This window comes from Drosophila obscura, unplaced genomic scaffold (genome assembly GCF_018151105.1).
Source record: "Drosophila obscura isolate BZ-5 IFL unplaced genomic scaffold, ASM1815110v1 contig_189, whole genome shotgun sequence".
In the NCBI taxonomy this organism is placed as follows: domain Eukaryota; kingdom Metazoa; phylum Arthropoda; class Insecta; order Diptera; family Drosophilidae; genus Drosophila; species Drosophila obscura.
This window is the reverse complement of record NW_024542777.1, coordinates 1,071,063-1,090,556: the sequence shown is the minus strand read 5'-3', so window position 1 is coordinate 1,090,556 and position 19,494 is coordinate 1,071,063. Positions and strand designations below refer to the sequence as shown.

Here is a 19,494-nt window from a genome sequence, read left to right as displayed (position 1 = left end):
TCGAAGCGCGAGGACGACCAGGAGTAGAGGGTGGGCGCGGACACGGGCTCGGGCGCAGGCAAGGGCCTCTGCTGGCGTTCCCTAGGAAAATTGGCTGCGTCGTCGACGACTTTAGAGTGGACACAGACGGCAGCAGGTCGCAGCAGCAGAAGGCAGTGGAGCCCGAGGAAGCACAACAGAGGCACATGAAACACAATTCAAAAACACTTTGACCGGCAAAGTTGCCACACGGAATTTACTCTAGTGCAGCGTCGAGGAGCGAAAGAAAAAGCACCGAAAGGAGCAAAGTTTCGCACTTTTGTTTTGGCCAACTTTTCTTTGGGATATGTTTTAATAAACTTTCCATCGGGTTCATTAAATTTGATTCAAGTAAATGTGTTTGTCTTTCTGTGTAAACCCTGCTGCACTCCACCGCCACTCTTCCCTGCGTCCCTGGAAGAGAGTGTGCCTTAAACAAGTTGAGACAATTGCGACTGATTGATAGTCAATTAGTGGAAGTGGATGCTGATGCTGATGCCGGTCTCCTGCTCCTTATCCGCCCTCCCTGCGTCCACTGCTTCAAGTGGCAACAAGAGCAACAACTGTTTGTGCATAAATAACACAAAACAACAAGCAACAACAACCGCCAGACCCAAGTGTCATTAACCTAATTGCCGCCGCAAAAGAAGCTACAGAGGAGCCCAAGCGGAGAAGCCCAAGCCCAAAAAGGGAAAAAATCTACGGCCATAAAACAACTTGCAACGTGTTGCAATAAAAACGAATTTGCATAAAGCAGGTAAAACTCAAACCCACAAAATGGTAAAAAAAAGCGAATTCTCCCACTGCCAGTAAATATTTATTTTTTGTTGCAATTGTAAAATACACGAGAAATTCCAATGCAGTGGAAGCGAGTTGTACGAGTATCTGTTTGAATGGCTGTGTGCCCATGTGGCTTTGTGTGAGTGTGTGTGGGGCTTGGTCAAAGACACAAGAGACCTATGCCACTTAAGTCCCGGCCAGGACTTGGCCCGTCTGCAGTCTGCCGTCTGCAATTTTTCGGTTCTTGCAACTCTCGCTCTGCCTTGCTTTCGTCGAGGGCCCCTCTCCACTCGTGGCAGAGCTGGGTTGCATAAACCAGAACAGGGCAAATAATACGCGATATTTCGGCCTCTCCAGCGCAGGAGAAGGCAGTCCGATAACGCCGGCAGCGGTCCTACCCGCACCCGAAGCCCGGAGAAGTGTGAATGTTTGTAGTGTGCTCGCCAAATGGTTGAGTGGGGCTCTTTGGTCTGTTTACTGGGACAAAGGAACTGGAAGAGTGCTCGCCGGACAGGCCCATTGAATCGTGCTCTGGCGTGGAGTCGGCAGCGAGCGGAGCGGTGGGAGAGGGGACTCTGAAGGGCCTCTGGGCAATGCAGAGCATTGGACACATTGCATTGAGAGTTCCGGGCATATCGATGGCAGAGGGGCGGGCTACAGACGTGGTTAACATTTGATAGTTCTGAAAGCGACACTTGAGAGGACATACATATGTTGCACATACATACATACATACATGTGTATATATCTGTGTAGGAACAGGTGCTAGAACATGGTTATGAATGTTGCAATTTGGGCTAGCCAATTGGCCCAATTGGTGGGAGGTGATCTTAATCCAACATCAAATTTGTCAGACGTTGGCACTAAAAAATGTATACGGAAGGGGAGTTTGTCTGGCCAAGTAACTTGAGGTGTACCATACATGAACATTTCTACTTGCAGTGTCGTAGAACATCACACATCGCTGGACAAGCCACGACTGCTGGCGAGAACAAACACTTGAAGAGGAAGGAGCCTTGAGAAAGGAGCACGCGGAGACTTTCATTGCGTCGACGCGACGACGGCGTTGCTGCCCCTAGCAATTCTTTTGACCACAACAAATCTAGCACGCAAGGTGTCGTAGGAAGGGGCTTGCTCCTAGCTAGAGTCTTAAGAGAGCCTTCTCCGACGCGACTGCACCATACAGCGAACATGAACGAAGAGAACGACGATTACCTGGCCCACGAGGCCGCTGCCATGGCGGATGAGGAAAGGGATGTGGATGGTGTGGACGGGGACCTGGACGGAGATGGGGATGGGCATGGTCGCAGCGTCGCAGCTGCTAATAACGAGTCCGTGCTTGGCGGCCAAACAATGCCACAAATTAGTTCGAACGCACAGCTCGAGGGAAACGTTTCGCCAACACCGATACCGACCCAGACAACGGCGTCCCACTTTGATGATAATCTGCAGAATAATAATATTAGCAACAAGCACAGCGGCAACATTAACAACAACCACAGCAGTGGCGGCAATCACCAGCAGAACGACAGCAACCACAGCAGCCCCGTGAAGAGTCCCAAGCGCAACATCTCTTCCAGCTTCCGGATACAGAATGCCCCCTACGATGAGGATGAGGACGAGGACCTAACGGCCGGCGACTTGCAGCCAGATATCGCCGGTGCATCTGCTGCAGCAGCTGGAAGTGGTCCTGGTGCTGGTGCTGGTGCTGGTATTCGGCACGTACCCGACTACTGGCAGCCTAGGAACGGCGGCTCGGGTGGGATCCAGAGTGGTGTCCAGAGCGGCCATCAGAGTCGTGCTCTCAGCCCGAGCTACCTGGACAATATGAGTGAGACCTCGGAGCAACCGCCTGTTGTGCCTCTGGTGCGCTCCAAATCGCGGCCGGAGATTTCTAGTGCGGCGGCCTCCCGCTACTCCAATCTCTCCTACTGGAAGGCCCGGCGCGTGGTTTTCTACCGCAACGGGGACCCGTTCTTCCCCGGGGTGGAGCTGCGCTATAGACCCGGCCGCGATGTGACGTCGCTGGACAACCTGCTGGACAAGATCTCGCCCAAGATGGATCTGCCGCGAGGGGCACGCTATGTCTTCTCCATGGACGGCGACCGAAAGTATCATCTGGACGAGCTGGAGGATGGCGCCTTCTATGTGGTCTCCTCGTTCAAGGCGTTCAAGGTGAGTCTCCCCCGAGCCCCGTGACAGATTCTCATTCTCATGTTCTGCACTTTGCATTTTTCATTATTTTGAAGTTTAAGTGAAAGTTTTCACGGCAGCGTAAAATCAATAGAAATTTGAATATTTTTGTATAATTTTATATGGTTGTGCCAGTGCTGTGTGTGTAACGCTTGGCCACATACGAGTATGTATGTACATAGAGGGGTATATAAAACTATATACGAAGTTTTGGCGTTTTTCGCTGCTTCGCTTTTTGCGGTCAGCGTCCGTCCCCCTTCTTCGCCAACTCACCCACTACTCTCCCATTGCCCCACCAACCAGGGTAGCGGTAACGGTCACTTGGCCTAAAAATCCGAGGTAGTGCTTGACTTTTCTCCTTTGTTTTGGTCCGTCTTCCGTGGAGTGGGAGTTTCCAAGGGGCAGGGCAGGGGCCACACGGTTGCCACATTTTTGCATGCAAACACTTTCGCTTTCTCTCCATCCGCTTTTGTGTGCTCATTCTTGCCACACGAGCGTGTGCACTGGTGTGTGTGTGTGTGTGTGTGTGTGTGTGTGTGTGTGAGAGCCTCTCACTTACATTGTTGGGCTGGATTGTAGGATTTTAGCCCTAAAAAAGTAGCAATACCAACAATTAGCTAGAGTTCTGGCCTGAGACGGGTGCCAACGTCAACGCCAACGTCAACGCCAACGCCAACGCAGGAACTAGGTCTTACGTTGCAAAAGGAAGAGAACAGAAGAGAGAGAGAGAAAGACTGGCTACTAAGAGAGCGGGTCACTTTAAGAGAAACTGAAGAAGGCAGGGTGAATGGGAATGACTTAAGGAGTGCCGTGCCCCACCCCAACTGATAAGCACTTATCGCTGGAGTGGCTGTGTGATGGATTCATCGATACGATTTACAAAACTGATCCCTGCGCAATATCAAAATCTGTGTGTATCTATGCGTACTCTGATTCCTACGGAGAATAAGTGTCTATTGAGTTCATGTCAACCTGTCATACCTTCAGGAGTCCCGAGCTCTTTCCGGAAATAGTTTTTAAATCTCCTCGAAGCAGCTGACAAAGGAGGAATCTGCACAAATCACTCGCAGCATGCGGGCACAGCAATCAAGAGTCTGCACATCCTACATGTCCCCAGAACATCTATTGAGAAAGTTTCCACCTTCCGTTTGAGAGACGCGAATGAAATGGAATGAGACTGAGACCAGTACCAGTACCAGTACCAGTACCAGCACAAGGACAAGGAAGTTGCGTGAATTCGAGCAAGTCATAATCGATAACGACCAAAGTCAAAAGCCAGCGCCAGCTATGCGTCTAATGCAGTCTGTGAGTGAGCCAGAGTCAAAGAATGGCAGCGCTCAAGACAAGGAGGGAGCCAGCAAAAATACCCCCGTTGCCATTTCCTCCTCACGCTGGAGCTTTGAGTTCCAGCTGCAGCTGTAGCTGTAGCTTGGCTGCGGGTCCTGCGCCGACCACGGCACCGGGTACGGCCACATATTCAGCTGCAACCCAGGATAAAACCCGCCCGGCAAAGGCAATTCCGCGCCTAGCCCACGGCGGGCAAACAAAAGCACAGCATGCCACCTCCTGGCTGCCTCCGCTCTCATACGAAATCAAAACTTATGATGAAGACGACCGTCCGACCTCCTGCAGAGCCGGCGGCACTCACTCCTGCATTCCCCACGCCGCGCTTTGAGCAGTGTACAAAAGGCAACAAAGAACAATAGGGGAGCAGGAGCGCTAGAGCCAGCACATAGTACTCGTATATACACATCAAATGGGAAAATGCATAGAAAATCACCCGCCACTTCGGGCGCTCTCACGCGAAAAAGGCCAATTTGGAAACTTGTGGCGTTTGGCGTTTCACTTAGGGAAATTAAAAATGTATGCAAAAATGGAGAGAGAAAAGTACGCAGGAGTTCACCCTGAAGCGGCTTGGAGAGCTGCAAAATAATATAATTAATTTTTCGGCCCAGCCACACCAACTAAAAACTGTTTACAAAATCATGTATAATAATTTATTCATCAATCCCGGACACGCGTGACGACTCTCGCTGAGCCGGCCCGAAATTTGAATGATTTTGGGTGCAGCAAATTGCATTAACCTTGTCAAGCAGCACAAATAATTGCACTGGTAGCGCGGAACACTGAGTAGGTGGTTCGTGCCCGCAGTTTATAATCAAAGTTTTGAACTTCTGGCCATGCAAAGGTCGCAGAACAGTGGAATGCGTAGTAGACGGAGTGAACGGCGCGCCGCGGCTTAGGCGAATATCGAAACCAATCAAAAGATATAGAAAAAATGCTTATAGAAAACTAAGGAATTTAATAATGATAGGTGGGTTAGGCATACATAGATTAAAGTGAATTCATTCTAAAAGACGTGAATTTATTGGCATGGAACAAAACTATTTGCGGATTTTTGGATTTTCCAACTCTTAGGTTAATATTGTCGGTTATCCGGCATAGTTATGAGATGCTCGAATTAAAGTAAAGGAATGTCTGCCATTATTCAAATTGTTTAGTTGAATTAAAATCACTCTTGAAAATGTTGCTGTGTGAATTGCTCATTTTCCATATTTAAATAAATTGCATACTTTGATTTCTTCTATCACTCCCTAAAAGTGTTTTAATGTTGGACAATGCAATTTATAAATTTCTTTGATGACCTCAAAGGAAATTCCATTTTAATGCCGCAACTCAACCAATTTACCCTTAAAATGAGATATATGTATGTGTATCATGTAATTTAGCTGCAACTACTACGAATTGGCCGGACCTGACCGACCTGACCGACAATGCCACTGTGCCATAAATACGCCTTAAAGGTGCAGCACGCCAATTATGAATGATGGCCACCGCTGCACCCCGAAAAAATGCTGGCCAAGAAAACGGACACGCAGAGCTGTTAGCTTTCCTTTCCAGGGCTGGGTCAGAGCCACAGCCCGTAAAGAAATTAAGATTTTTGGCACAAGCGTGAGCGGCATGCCAAGAAGAGCAAGACTAAGAAGCCAGAAGAACAAAAGCACGCAAGGTCGGCAGCGCTGTAATTAACTGCATATAAAATGGCGGTCGGTCAGGCAGGGGGCTTAGAGAGAGAGGGAGAGTGACCAGATTTCACGTCAATTATTTGCCCGCTTCGTGGCTGAGCAAGCAGCCAGGGAGGCAGCAAACTTATGGCCAAACAAGCTGCAGTGACATGTGAACAAGATTAAACCCACCAGACCCATACGGTACACCCTGGTATCCACACCCGGCCACAACCAGGCCAAAACTTCAGAGCTCGCCTTTGGGCTATAAAGCGTTTGATAAATTTCGCTGCCATTTACGTGTTGCACGCGCCAGGGATGTGAAATGTGGATGGACCGACTGGGGGAGGAGAGCCACGGTTGGATAGAGGCTGTTGGGCTCAGTCTGGGCGGGCGGAAGTGCTGAGGAGGGGCAGTGCCTCTACCCTGTCTTCGTTGACTGCACCTGACGACATAAATTGCGCATTTGCGTGTTCGTGATCCTTTTCACTTACAACGCCACGACAAAATCTCAGTCGCCCCTCTGCCTTTAATCCCGCTCACCCAGATCCCGTGCCATATCGTCCTTCGAGCGCTCACTTTCACAAAAGGTGCGGGCCATGCGTATGCGTAACATACATATGTATATAATATATATATGATTCTGACATGTCTTCTTCACAGCTACGAGAACAGTTTATACCCATTGCATTTGAGTGAATATTTGCACTGATCTTACTGTTGTAGCAATAAAGAGGACTTAGTGTTGTGTTAATGGAATTTTTGCACTTGAAGAGAGCATCTGAAGAGTTCTTGGCATTGATAGAAATTGTTTATTTCAATTAGCGTCTAGTCTCAATCCCTTTTGTCCCGAAACTGTTCAACAGTGAACTTAAATTCAATTCATATCTGATATCTATCGCATATAATTATACATTCAAAAAGTAAAGAGCTCTCCTTATTGAGTTTTGGATATCTTTTATGGTATGGAGAGTGGGTTTTCGAAGGATCACTTCGACAGATTATGTTTCCTACTTAGTTAGTAGATCCGCCAACAAGAATCTAGGTGAAAGTAGTCCCAAAGTCCATCATGTTCCCTTCAGATGGCTTCCTCTTGTGTGCTGCTGCTGCAATGATTTTTTAATTGCTCGACACAAATATAAACAGAGACGGGCCATTTTTTGTGTTCGGTTGCGTTGCTCGGTTCTGACTCATTGCTGGGATATGCTCGGCATATTCGTCTCTTTCGGACCCATTGTGTGAGCTGATTTTAATGATTTTCTGACTACGTCATCAGAGCCTTGCTCGATTTACATTTTTGAGTTGTCTGCCGCTGTGGCTCTCTTCCCACTGCATTAAGTGTGCTGATTGAATTGACAGTTGGCACACGTAACTTCTGCACCGGCAGGACCTGTATCAGGAGCACTGGGAGCAAGAGGCACTGGTCACTGGATTTTTACCCATTAATTGCCGCCTTTCATCGCATTGCTGTTTCCCCTTTTTCATTTATTTTTTTTCAGTAATGTTGTTTGCCAATCAGGTCGTATGAAAGGGCGCCGAAATAATTGGTTCGGTCTGTGGCCGTCGATAGATTCGGTTTCTGAAAATTATATTACTTTAATTAAATGGCTTTCTGGCCATAAAACAATAAATAATTTGTGTCGGGACTTCGAGATAAATGGAAGTCAAGATCAGCTTCTGCACCAAATGGGTTCGAAAAGATACATACTTGTCGTTACGCCTATGTGATTTATTTTTAAATTCATAAAAGGAAAAATAAAGCCAAGAGATAAAAAATATAAGGATTGAAGGAGTAACCACATATTGAGAGTTCAGAAATATTAGTCGCATGTTTAATGCTTAATTTGAATTGTTTTAATTGTTTTTAAACGTAATTTGAGGGAAGATGGTGGTCTAAGGATGTTTATTTTTAGTAAAAGCTTAAGAAACGCTCAATCCATACAAACGGACATGATTAAATAGACCCAGATTTTTATCTTGATTAGGAATATCATTAAATACTTTTTTGGGTCGGAAATGCTTACCACTGTGCGGAGCAAACCTCTTGGAAAAATCCTTGTAACGTTTGGCTGGATGTTACGTTTTGTGCCATCAGGCTAATACATACAAATGTACATCTATCTATAGATGTGGGCTCGAACACGTCCATATCCACAAGGCATTTTGCAATTATGGCAAAAGCCGCAACAGCAACAAGCACAACAGAGCGTCAAGAGATTCTGCTTACGTATACGCCTATTAATATTACGCATACGGCGTTGCAAGCGCATTGGCTCGGAAAATGTGACCCAGACCACCATTGTCTTCGGGTGCTCTTGTTTTCCTTCTGGCACTGCACACAATTAAGGGCGTTAGCATGCCTCAAGAGCGAAGCAACGCATGCCCCTCCTCAATTGCGGGAAGGATTTCGTTAGGGGCATTAATAAAGCACTTTAATAAATTAGTCCAACCGAAGCACTTAAGCGTCTTATCAAATCAGACCAGATGCATGCCATGGCTTAACGCACACAGATGCATTTCTGCACATGCAATCTCGTGCACAGGGCATTAATTTATATATATTCCACTCGATATTCATGCTGGTTGACATTAAAATTTGCCTGCTGTTGTTGCTACGGCCATTGGAATGGCATTAGCGATGCCGTATGGTGCAGATGGGAGTTGTGGGAGACAACCGCAAGCGAAAATTCCTCTGAAAATATGTAGGTGTTAAAACTCGAAAAACATCCCCAAACTATAATAACAATTAGTTGAAAACAATGAAACACAAATGAAAAACAATATTAACAAACCAGTCAACCACACAGGCGTTTCCGACAATGGGCTAATTGCACATTAAAGTTGCAAAATTATGCATCTAAATACAGATTTATGAAAGCGGGAAATTAAAGTGAACTTATAAATAAAGGAGACAAGGAAGACCTTTCTGATAATACCCTCTTTTGACAGTAATTTGGATTTCTATTAGATGGTTTTTCTGATACTATTTCGTAGATTGTTGTGACAATTTGGAAGTTGCTCTTTTAAAGTTGGATTCTGAACGTTTTTACTTATATAATTTCCTTTTTTTCCGTTTAATATGGATAATATGAATATGTCCTTGTGAGCATCTTCATTGGCCAATTTGACTGTTTGCTATGCAATCTCCGAAATATTGTTGTTTCGAATAAAAGTAGGGTAAAATAATTTTTTGGTTTATTGCTTTCACTATTCCCCCATTGTTCCACCCGGAGAGTCACGATATTACACTGCAAGGACATTCTGGGAGCTCTCTTTGCCTGTCACCCAAACACCACAAAGAGCGCCAGCCGAGCAGGACCAGAAAGCCTCGCAGCATTTTTCTGTATAAACATGACAATTTAAAACGCATTACAGTGCGGCAATTAATTAAACTGTCATTGGTTTGCAAGACTCTGAATCGTTTCGACGCTTGGCGGAGTCAAAATGCTGAAGAGCAAACTTCAGGTCGCCGAAGCTCATATATCCTCGAAGCTCGATGACCGACTGTTCTCAACAGAGACAATTTCTGTAGAAGATTTTATATATCAATAATAAGTTAGTATTTTCTTTCGACCGGTCGGCCACCTACCAACCTTTCACTTACTTCTCTAACTTATGATATGATCGGAATTGTTGCGATCATAAGAACAGTTTATGTGAGATTGTGCGCTGAAAGCATCTGAGAAAATTGCAAATACCCTGTAAGTGTAGAAAAAGAACACACCCAGTGTACAAGCAGAGGCCCACGGGCACACGTACACAAACATTGCATTAAAAGCCAGTCGGGGAGCGGGTGGAGAGCACGCTGGGTGACTGGCAACCGTAAAGCATTGCGCAAATTTATTGAATTGTAAAAAGAACATATATCAGCGTTTTTAATTGCATCACCAGAAACAACAGCAAGCGTAGCAACAACAAGGAGTCGGGTTAAACAAATAGCCAAGGACAGTTTTAAACTGCGGCAGGCGGTAAAGGCAAGTAAGGACGCTCTGACTCTTCGTTATATATATGAGTATGTACACATATATGACGCAGATATATTGCCCGCGACTCAACAGTGCCAAGAATAAGTAGAATTTGTATTAACCTATCGACTATTTATCATTTGACTGAATTCTACCTTCATTAATCCTTTGAGATCGCATGGTTAGATGGACAGATAAACTTCCTTCAGCCTGTTACAGAAACCCACACGAATGCAACATACCCTTGTACTCTTTGAATGCCGGGTATGAAAACTATAAAACTTTATTGACTGAGCTACATAAAAAAGGTTGGAACTTATTTACTTTCCTCCACAAGGCGGAGTGGGAATGGAAACTGACATTAGAATTTCCAATTTAAATCATCAGCGAGCAGCAGAAATGTTCCACTTCCCCGCATTAAAATTGCTTTTGAAGAGTTCCTTCCTTTCGTCGGCCAACTGGGACCATAAACGAGTAACGAGTTTTTGTTTTCTTTAAAATGAGTAATAATAATTTTAGTTGCATTTTACTACTTCCAGCCATAAACTAACGTTAAAAAATATTAGCTTAATCAAAAGAAAACAAACAGCGGGGAGGAATCAAAAGTTTTGGCTCCATGGAAGCCAATTTATGCTGGCGGAGAGCAGGAGTTGCCAAAATCCCAGCCGCAGCCTGGTAGAAAAACTTAAACCAGAGCCAAATGACAGTAATTAGAATTTGAAGGTTCTTTTTTGGACTCTGCTTATTTGTCCTGGGCTTGGCTACACGGCACTGGGCGCTGCCAAAAAAGCAGCAGGCCAACTGGCAGCAATTGTAATAAATGACAACAAATTTCCTCAGCCAAGGAGCGCTTCTAAACTGTGTGTCCGAAAGGAGGCAGCAAATAAATAAATTATTTACAGCCAGGCACCTCCCCACTTAACCGCTACCTTAGTTCGACTGGGCTTTGTTTGCTGTGGTGTGGTTGAGTCTGCTTGGGTAAGGAATGCAATGGCTTCTCCTTCTCTCGTCACATTTTCATAATTTCTCTGGCTGACGTCAGGGAAGAGTCGGTTTAAACTATGCAAAACAACTCAATTTACCGGACTGTACTGGGGGTGCTGTACAGCAGCAGGCAGACATTCCTGTCGCCCCCAAAGCGCACAGGGCAATAAAACACAGGCCTCCGAGGGCCTGGAGAATGTCTTCAACTTGAATTGATGGCGCTGACTACAAATTCGACTGGTGTGTGCCATATTGTGTGGATGTCGGTGGCTTTGTCTTGTCTGTGTCTGTGCTTGTCTGTTGTTCCGCTAATGGTGAAAGTTGTCAAGCGGCTCAAGTGTAAAGTGGAAGTCGGTGAGGAGAGGCGGACAAACTTCCGTTGTTTCTCCCTTGCACAACAACTTTCACTTGAAGAAAGCCGGTCCGGCGGCACAGGGGAAAAAACTTGTAGTTAGCCTGATAAAAATAGTAGGGTAAGCAATTTTCTGGAAACTTGGGCCTTTTCAGCCTTTGGTAAACATGAAAATTTAGCAATTTAACCATTTTGAAATTTAAAATAAATGGTTGGGAATATACAAAACTGTCCCTTAATGATGCTGAATTAAATAAAAAATTTCAGCAGAGAATAGAATCCAAGCGAAAAATCGACTACCAGCGAGAGTAAAATGTTGTTTTGGGGTAGAGAAGAGCGATCAACTTTTAGGCTACAAAATGATTGTTTAATATTTGGATTTTATTCGCAAAACCAAAAGTTCTGTGTACAAATATGGTTCGCTCAGCAAATTCATATTGTAGGTACCATGTTCATCTTTCGGTAACTTTCCCCTTTGCCCAAAAAACCACCAAATGGGTTCCACCTGCAGATTAAACCGCTAAAAAGTGTTTATCTACCATTGTGGATGGCACACGTCGTCAAACATATTGAAAACTTTTTAGAATTTGCAAACAGTTGTCCCGCGCTGTCAACCGCAGCAGCAGAGTGTACCCGTGGCCCAAGTCGAACCACAGGAGGAGGCAGACGCGGTAGAAGTAGAAGTAGAAGAGTGAGCTGGTCACGTCGTCGTCGTTGTCGTCGTTGTTGTCGTTGTCGGTGCCGTTGATGTCGTCTAAAACTTATGAGTTTTGAAATGAAAACTGGTACAAACGGAAATGCAATTGAAACGTCGCCATTGTTGTTGATGTTTTTGTTGTTGTTGTTGTAGCCGTTGTTGATGGCCTGACATGGCTCTGGAGAGTGTTCGAGTGTGTGAGTGACTTTTGTATGAAGTTTTTGCGCTAAGCTATTTGAAAATGCCATTAGACCAAGCCACACATACAGGCCCAATGTGTCAAGACGTTCACCATTCACTCTTCCCTGTCTCTGCCCCATGTCACCGGCTCCCTTTTTATTTGAGTTTATGTATGCGCTGCAATACTTTGCGTCATACTCGTATTGTGCGCTGACTGCGGCTTGGCGCGCTTGACGAAACTTTTCAGAGGCACTGTAGGCACAGTTTGGTGTTTAGCAGCGGATAATGCGGTTACAGAGAGCTCCACTCTGGATGGCTCTCTACTCGTTTCTGCACTTCTCTGCTCCTCTGAAAGAATTCCAAACGTCCGCAGCCAACAAGATTTAATTTCCGAAAATATTGCCATAAGCATTTGATTTATATATGTACATATGTATGTACGAACGAGTGTAAATTCATATATGTAAATATTCCTTGTGAAGGTGAAATTAATTATATCAACTGTGATAAATGCTTTTTTATACGGCCTACTGGCGAAATATTTAAATTACACCCAAAATATAATAAAGACCAAATAGCCGAAGCCTTGGTGCCTAAATAAGCCCGCAAATTGTCACGTGATCTAAATTCATTTATTTCGCCCCAGTGAAGCCCTCAATCAGAGTCAAGGCGTGTTGTGCCAAAAATAAACACAAAATAGAGTCCGAACTGGGCTAAGTAGCCGGAGTACCTGGCTGTGAGTGGGTGCGTGTGTGAGTGTAGTTATCGTACTCGGATTCATAATAGCAATCAAGTTCGATGTACGCCGAATCGACCACAACGGAGATGACGACTTATCCCACGCGAGAGCCGCCGGAGAAGGCGACTTTACGGGATTTCTGGGCCAAGGAATCGGCCGTAAATGCATTCCTGCAGACCTCACACGTAAATATGCATAAATATGTTGGGAAGAAGAGGGGAGTAGGGAAAACTATTTTACATTACATTGCATAATCAAAACTATCAACATTTTCTTCTAGCTACCCCTAAATTAATATAAAATTATATGTCATACAACAATCCACATACAACACTGAACGGCCAAAAATCGTATACATCACTTTTTACATACGTATGTACATTAGGCTGGGCTGGGATCAATTTTGATATATTTTTTGTTAGTAAATAAAATTCCGAATTATTTTAAATAAAAATAAAAACTTTAATATTACTATCAAACTCAAGATAACAAAATTAAGGGGTGTGCCGTTTAAATTTCAAAATAACTTTTTTTTGGCTCAACCTAATGTACATGTGTATGTGAAATTTAATATACGCAATATTCAATGATTTCCCTTTATTTTTCGACCCCATATGGTTGGCGTTAAAAGCCAAAACACGCAGATCTCAGTGGCTATAAAAAGTAGTGCAGCTAGATGTTCCATGCTCTCTCTTTCGCCTGTGAATATCGTTTAAACCCAATATCAGTAATATTCATTGTATTTGCTCCTTTCTCAAAGATCGGGTCGGGCTATAATCGAGTGACTATCCGGAACTAAGCGTGGCTGGCTCTTGCCCAAGGGGTCTTCACAGTTAGGTACATTTAACCACATTTTTATGATTATTATTATTTTATATAGCATTATATTGGGAAATTTACTTTGTCGAATATCTCTGCACACAGTTGTGTTCGACAGTGTATGCGAAGATGATTGCGAATTTCCTCTGTCAGAGTGTCTCTGCTGTGGTACTTCTCTTGAATTTTAAGTGCACTGATTAAGTGCATAAGTGATTTAAATGCTGGGGGAATTTTCATCTGAAGTCATAAATTGAATATGTTTCAACTTTGGCTGTGACTGGGATTCGGTTACGGGCACGGCAATGGGCTGGTGGGATGGGTTGGTGCCATGCGTTTGCTTTTGTTGCCTGCCTGGGAATTGCTTAAAATTTTGCTGGCGTACTCAAAAAACTTTTCAGTTATAATTTATCAGATTTTCGGGCTCCGACATTTTACAACAATTATGCATAGTTATGCGCACTGCTACAGATAGTTTCCTTTTCCATTTTTGATTGTTCTATGCGTTTGTGTGTGTGTGTGTGTTTTTGTGCGTATACGTAATCTTTGACCGGAAGACCAGTCTAGTTTTTAGCTGTGAGTGAGTGTGCAATTTCAATTGACTGACATGATTTTAATTTCAAGATGGCTCCAAAATTGAATAAATGAATTCCAGAAATCTTGATTTTTCTGCTCAACGAATTGACAAGTTCCGCTTACATCAGAAATCATGTGAGCAACAGGAGTTGGTGCCAGACATAGCCAGATCCTGAGCAAGAAAAAGTCATTTGGATGGTTTGGTTAACAAATTTGCATTTAAAAGTTTCTCCAGCTAATAAAAATTTCATATTCATCTTATGCTCAAAAGCCAGGAGTATGAGCCATTCGCTCTCCTCAAACTCGAATCTGAATCTGAGTGGGGGGAGGAAAACCGGAAAACGGAAGTCAAATAATTCCGACACGTATGTCCACGGCACTTTGAAAGTAGAGCGCATACAAAACGAAAGAAAGAAATATGACTCTGTGCGGAATATTTATGCGAGAACAGAACTGGGGGAAACCCACACTGATACACACACTCACACAGTGACACATTCGTGGGGGCGCAAGGCAAAATATTCGAAACTTTGCATATGCATGAGGAGGGAGAGAGGCTTCTGGGGACTATAGTGTGGCGCATTACATTTGTAAAATCTGGCACACGAATGCAATAAATCACAACACAGCACAAAATACCCCCACCACACATAGACACACACACACACACACACACACTAATACACACTCTAACTCACACATATACGCATGCATACAATGGCATTATTATTAGTAATGCAGGCGCGTCCTTCCGCCTCTGCTCTCTCAGACTCTAAGAACTCGGAGAAATTATTAGGGTCACATGTGTAAAAGGATATTTCCTTATTAACTCTCACACACAGTCACACAGTAAATATGTATCCATGTGCTGGTGCTGGCGAGTGAAATATGTTGGCATTCTGCCCGACCGGCACAGCAAAATTATTATTATGGCGTCAAATAATGAGGCAAAAAGTGTCAAATTTGCATGCAAAATATGTGTAGATGGCATTTACAATATTCCATCTTTGTATATTATTTTCGATGGCATGCAAATGCACCAAATTAATTGCATGGCATGCAGCGGTGGAAAAATGGAATGAAGAAACCCCAGAGAACAGAAACCAGAAACCTGAAAAACTACGCAAGGACAAACACTCTTTGGACAGTGAAGATTGGAGCTGATGGCTTACAAATCAGAGACTGTTGATTTGATGGTGCTGAAACGATTTATTTGATATGGCTACATAAAGAGCTATCTGATGAAGACTGGTCGTTCCGGCTAGAGTCGAGTCGTTCCGAGAAGAGCAAAGAAACGTTTGCTGGTTTTTAAACCGCATTGTATCCATACTAAAAACGGTCAGCTTGTGCTTCCCATTGGCCACTTGAAAAAGGGTCTTTTCTGTTCATCTTACTCCCATTTCACTGTGGCCAAACTAGCCTGAACCAGTCTCCATTCCGAAATCGGACAACGCAAGCAAACTTCATGGGCACACACATAAAACTCAACCTAAGTAGGGTATAAATATTTGCAATGCAAAACGCTGACACAGAGGGAGAGAAAGATAGAGTGCGAGTGAGAGCAAAGAATGAGGAGCTCTGTCCGAGGATGTTGGAAGTTAGTGGCAGGAAAGTACTCGTAAGTGTATACCTACAAGGACTGTGCGTGGGCCATGCCACAGATAGCATGTGTACATGTGTACGTCCGTGCAACAGGGAACTGGGAACACACACCCAACATCACACACCCAGGCGGAGAGACCCACGCACACCACGACAATGGCATAATATATTGGTGTCTAAAGCAGACCCGACGAGCCGGCTGAGGGCTTCAGGGAAAGGCGTGCGGCAAGCCAAGTCGGCAGCACTTTGCAGATGCATTGCGAAAACAGTTCGAGTTACAGTTACAATACGTGTTGGTGTGGCACGGAGAGAGTTTGAGGCTCGGTGATGGAAATGGGAGGTGGTGGTAGCGGCGGGAGCATTGCGAGCTGTGTCCCGCTTCTAGTTGCATGTTGAAATGTCGTCTGTCAGACATGATGAAAATAATGGAGCAGAAAATGTCACTGGCTATGCTAAAGACATATGTGATATGCATGTGTCTGGGCATGTGGGCCGCCCACCTTCTCCTCTCTCTCCATGCATCTACTCTACAGCCTCTCCATATCTACGACCATGTCTCTCTGTCTCTCTCCCCCAAGAACACGTCAGCCCTGGCCGGTGCTTTTAGCCTGATGATTTAGTAAGGCCAACATTCCGATGCGATTCGGCAGCCCTCATTAACGTCTCCCGCTCCTCAGTACGAAAATGCAATTACCAGCTTCTGGAACATCCGCTAAAGTACCGAAAAAAAAATACCTGTGTACCCGTGAAGATATATCGTTTCTATATCAGCTAAGGTACCTTGCTCTCGACCCTATAAATTTAAATGCGATATTTGCAAAAAAATAGTAAGGCTTGTTTAGTTGATTTTCATGTGATTAATGTATGATATTAATATGTGATATTTTGACCATGTTTTACTGACCATGAATATATCTTTGGATTTCAAACAATAGCCATTGCAATACCCTGGTTATACGTATAAATATTCCACATTCATCAACAATTTGTCAGCGGGTCGGAAAAAAGAAACAATTTTTGTCGCTGTTATTTTTTTGTGTATTGTGGTTGGAGGCAATTTGCATAACGTTTAACGGTGTACAGAATGGCGCAAAAGGCAAAACGATGGCAAGCAAGTAATTAAATTCAAATCAGCTTTGGCTTCGGAACGGTAAGAGAATTCCTTGACAGCCCCACCCACACCCCCTTAAAAAAGTTCTTCGCTGTCGAATGATGGACAAATTTATGGGTTGCAGTCTGCCGAGTGACATTTATATTAATTTATTGACACTGCGTGACTTAGGCGGCCAAGGATCAGTACACATGTACAAGGATACGGAATACCGAGATGATGAAAAGTTCGTAGTGTCACCCACACACAGAGGCGGGCCCCGAAAGGCCATTGGCTCCTCCTAGGGGGGGACTTTAAACTAACGAGAGTTAACCGAAAGGGGTTGCTAGACCTTCGACCATAGCACGTGCCATAATCGTTAACAAAAACTTGTCAAATGCAATAAATCTTCGTGCATTTCTTTTTTATTTTGTGCATGTGCTTTCAACTGAAGTTGACCTCCATTAAAAGGAAAGAGGGAGGCGGTAAGAAACCGAGCTGAGCTGACGCGGCCATTAATAAACCACGCACATGTAGGAAATAATTAAAATTATACTCAGAGCGGACTTCACCCCCATTCAAACACACACAACAATTTATAAATCATAAAAAATTATGTGTTATATGCGTGCGCAAAAAAGAGAAAAAAGGACCCAAGACCTCACAAAAGGGGTACCAAACAATGGGAACCGAACAACAAAGAAGAAAGGGAAACGGAGTCAAAGGGAATGGGATCTGAGATGTAAGTACATACATAGGCCTGGGCCCGTTTCATGCATTGGAATAATTAAGCTATAAACCTCGACCTCCTTTCCTCGAGCAGGTTTCACTTGTGAGCTTGAAATATTTACACCTAAAGCAAATATTAAATGCCCAACAAATTATTTATGCACGAAGACTCTTCGCTGAAAATGGCGACGATAAGTCAGCCCAGCCAGGCCACTTCCGCACGAAAGGGGCATAAACAGAAGAGGGCGCCGGTGGAGGACAGCGGGATAGCGGGGGAGGAGGAATGTACATCATAGCCTAGCCTTGTCCATAATGCTTACTAATAATAATCCCCCCCAAAAAGCAGCCGGGGAATCTGAAAAAGAAAGTAATGCCAAACACAGGAAGGACTGAGAAAGTCGATGAATATATGTATGTGTGTGTGTACACCCATACCTATCCTATACCCTTACCCTTACCCATAGAGCAGCAGCAGAAGCTCAAAAATGCCAGTCCAACAGCAATACGCCAGGCTAAACTATTTAAATCAAAAACTTCGGATCGGCCAGCATCAAGCTTGAGCTAAAGAATTTCCACACAGAAACGGGAAAACAGGACGAACAAAAAATGTACAAAAAATATGGAAAAGAGAGGGGCACAAGTCCAAAGGAAAATGTGCGTCAGAGTGGGTCAGGGCATAGCGCTGAGAGGAAATTGCGAGTATTATTGCGACTTTTATTAATTTTACCAGCACTCCCCCATTAACCCTCCCCTCCCCTCTTCTGAAGCCTCATTTTTGTGGTACACTTTGTACTACTTTGCGTTTGGCCAACGCGGTCCGTGTCCAGTCGAAGTTCCTCACTAAACAACTTTGCACGCATCGAAATCGAAGCGGCCAACTTTCGCGGACAATATACGAATTCTTTTGCTAGCCGGGCGCGGCTCGGTTCAGTTCAGTTCAGTTTAGTTCAGTTCGGTTGTGGTCTCTTTTTGGTTGAGCTGGAAGACCATTGTGCCTTGCTGGCTGATTTATGTATGAAGCTGAAAAACTTTAAATTGTGTGCAGTGTGGCAGTAATCATTCTTGGGACGCCAAAAAATCGGTAAACTTTTATTAACAAGTTGAGGCTCGACTGCCGCCTTCTCAGAAAGGATGAGGCGGAGGAGCAGCAGTCTAGGACACAGACATGACATCAACAATAGAAATTGAAAATATGGCCCCCAGCAGCGACAGCGGCAGCATCATCATCATCATCCACCGACTCTACACTCGTGCAGAGTGTAGTTCTGGCCAAAGATAGAACTGGGTGGATAGGAAGGTTGGGGAGTGTCTGACCGATGTCAACGCATGGCCGAAAATGTGAATTATTCTGGCCGATTGTGTGGCTTTTATGAAAATATTCCAAATTCCCATAAACTTCCTCGGCAAATGGCTGCCCTGGCAGTTCCATATTTGTTGCACTTTTTTCGGGGCACTATGGAGTGTGCATATAATATCATGGTCAAATAAGAATATCATGGCCATACTGTAAGCTGAAGCAAAGTCCTCAACATCTACTTCAGCTATATTTATTATGCTATTGGAAAGAAATTGAAAACAGCTAAAGGAAAAGGGCTTTGGTGCAATAAGCTTTACAAAATGTATATTCAATGTACACTGCAATCATCTCTAATAGTATCTTGCTCAAGTGTTTTATTTAAAGCTCCTCCCCTCTTGAATAGCCCCACTGTACCGCCACTAGTCCAATAGTAGAGAACAATCGATGTTCCACTTTAAAGTTGTGTGCGCA

At 44.3% G+C, this 19,494-nt stretch overlaps 2 protein-coding genes across 2 annotated transcripts in view; both read left to right on the top strand.

Moving 5' to 3' along the window:
- The first annotated feature begins 1,989 nt into the window (after window positions 1–1,989).
- LOC121404214 (echinoderm microtubule-associated protein-like CG42247) lies at window positions 1,990–2,543 on the top strand. The gene is made up of 2 exons (XM_041593478.1): window positions 1,990–2,482; window positions 2,539–2,543. The coding sequence occupies exons 1-2, from the start codon at window positions 1,990–1,992 to the stop codon at window positions 2,541–2,543; spliced, it is 498 nt and encodes a 165-aa protein (XP_041449412.1).
- Window positions 2,512–19,494, top strand: part of LOC111066804 (echinoderm microtubule-associated protein-like CG42247) — a 34,878-nt gene continuing 17,895 nt past the window's right edge. Inside the window, exon 1 of the mRNA XM_041593469.1 lies at window positions 2,512–2,973. Coding sequence (XP_041449403.1) covers window positions 2,626–2,973 — 348 coding nt within the window. The 5' untranslated portion in view covers window positions 2,512–2,625. The remainder of the gene's footprint in view (window positions 2,974–19,494) is intronic.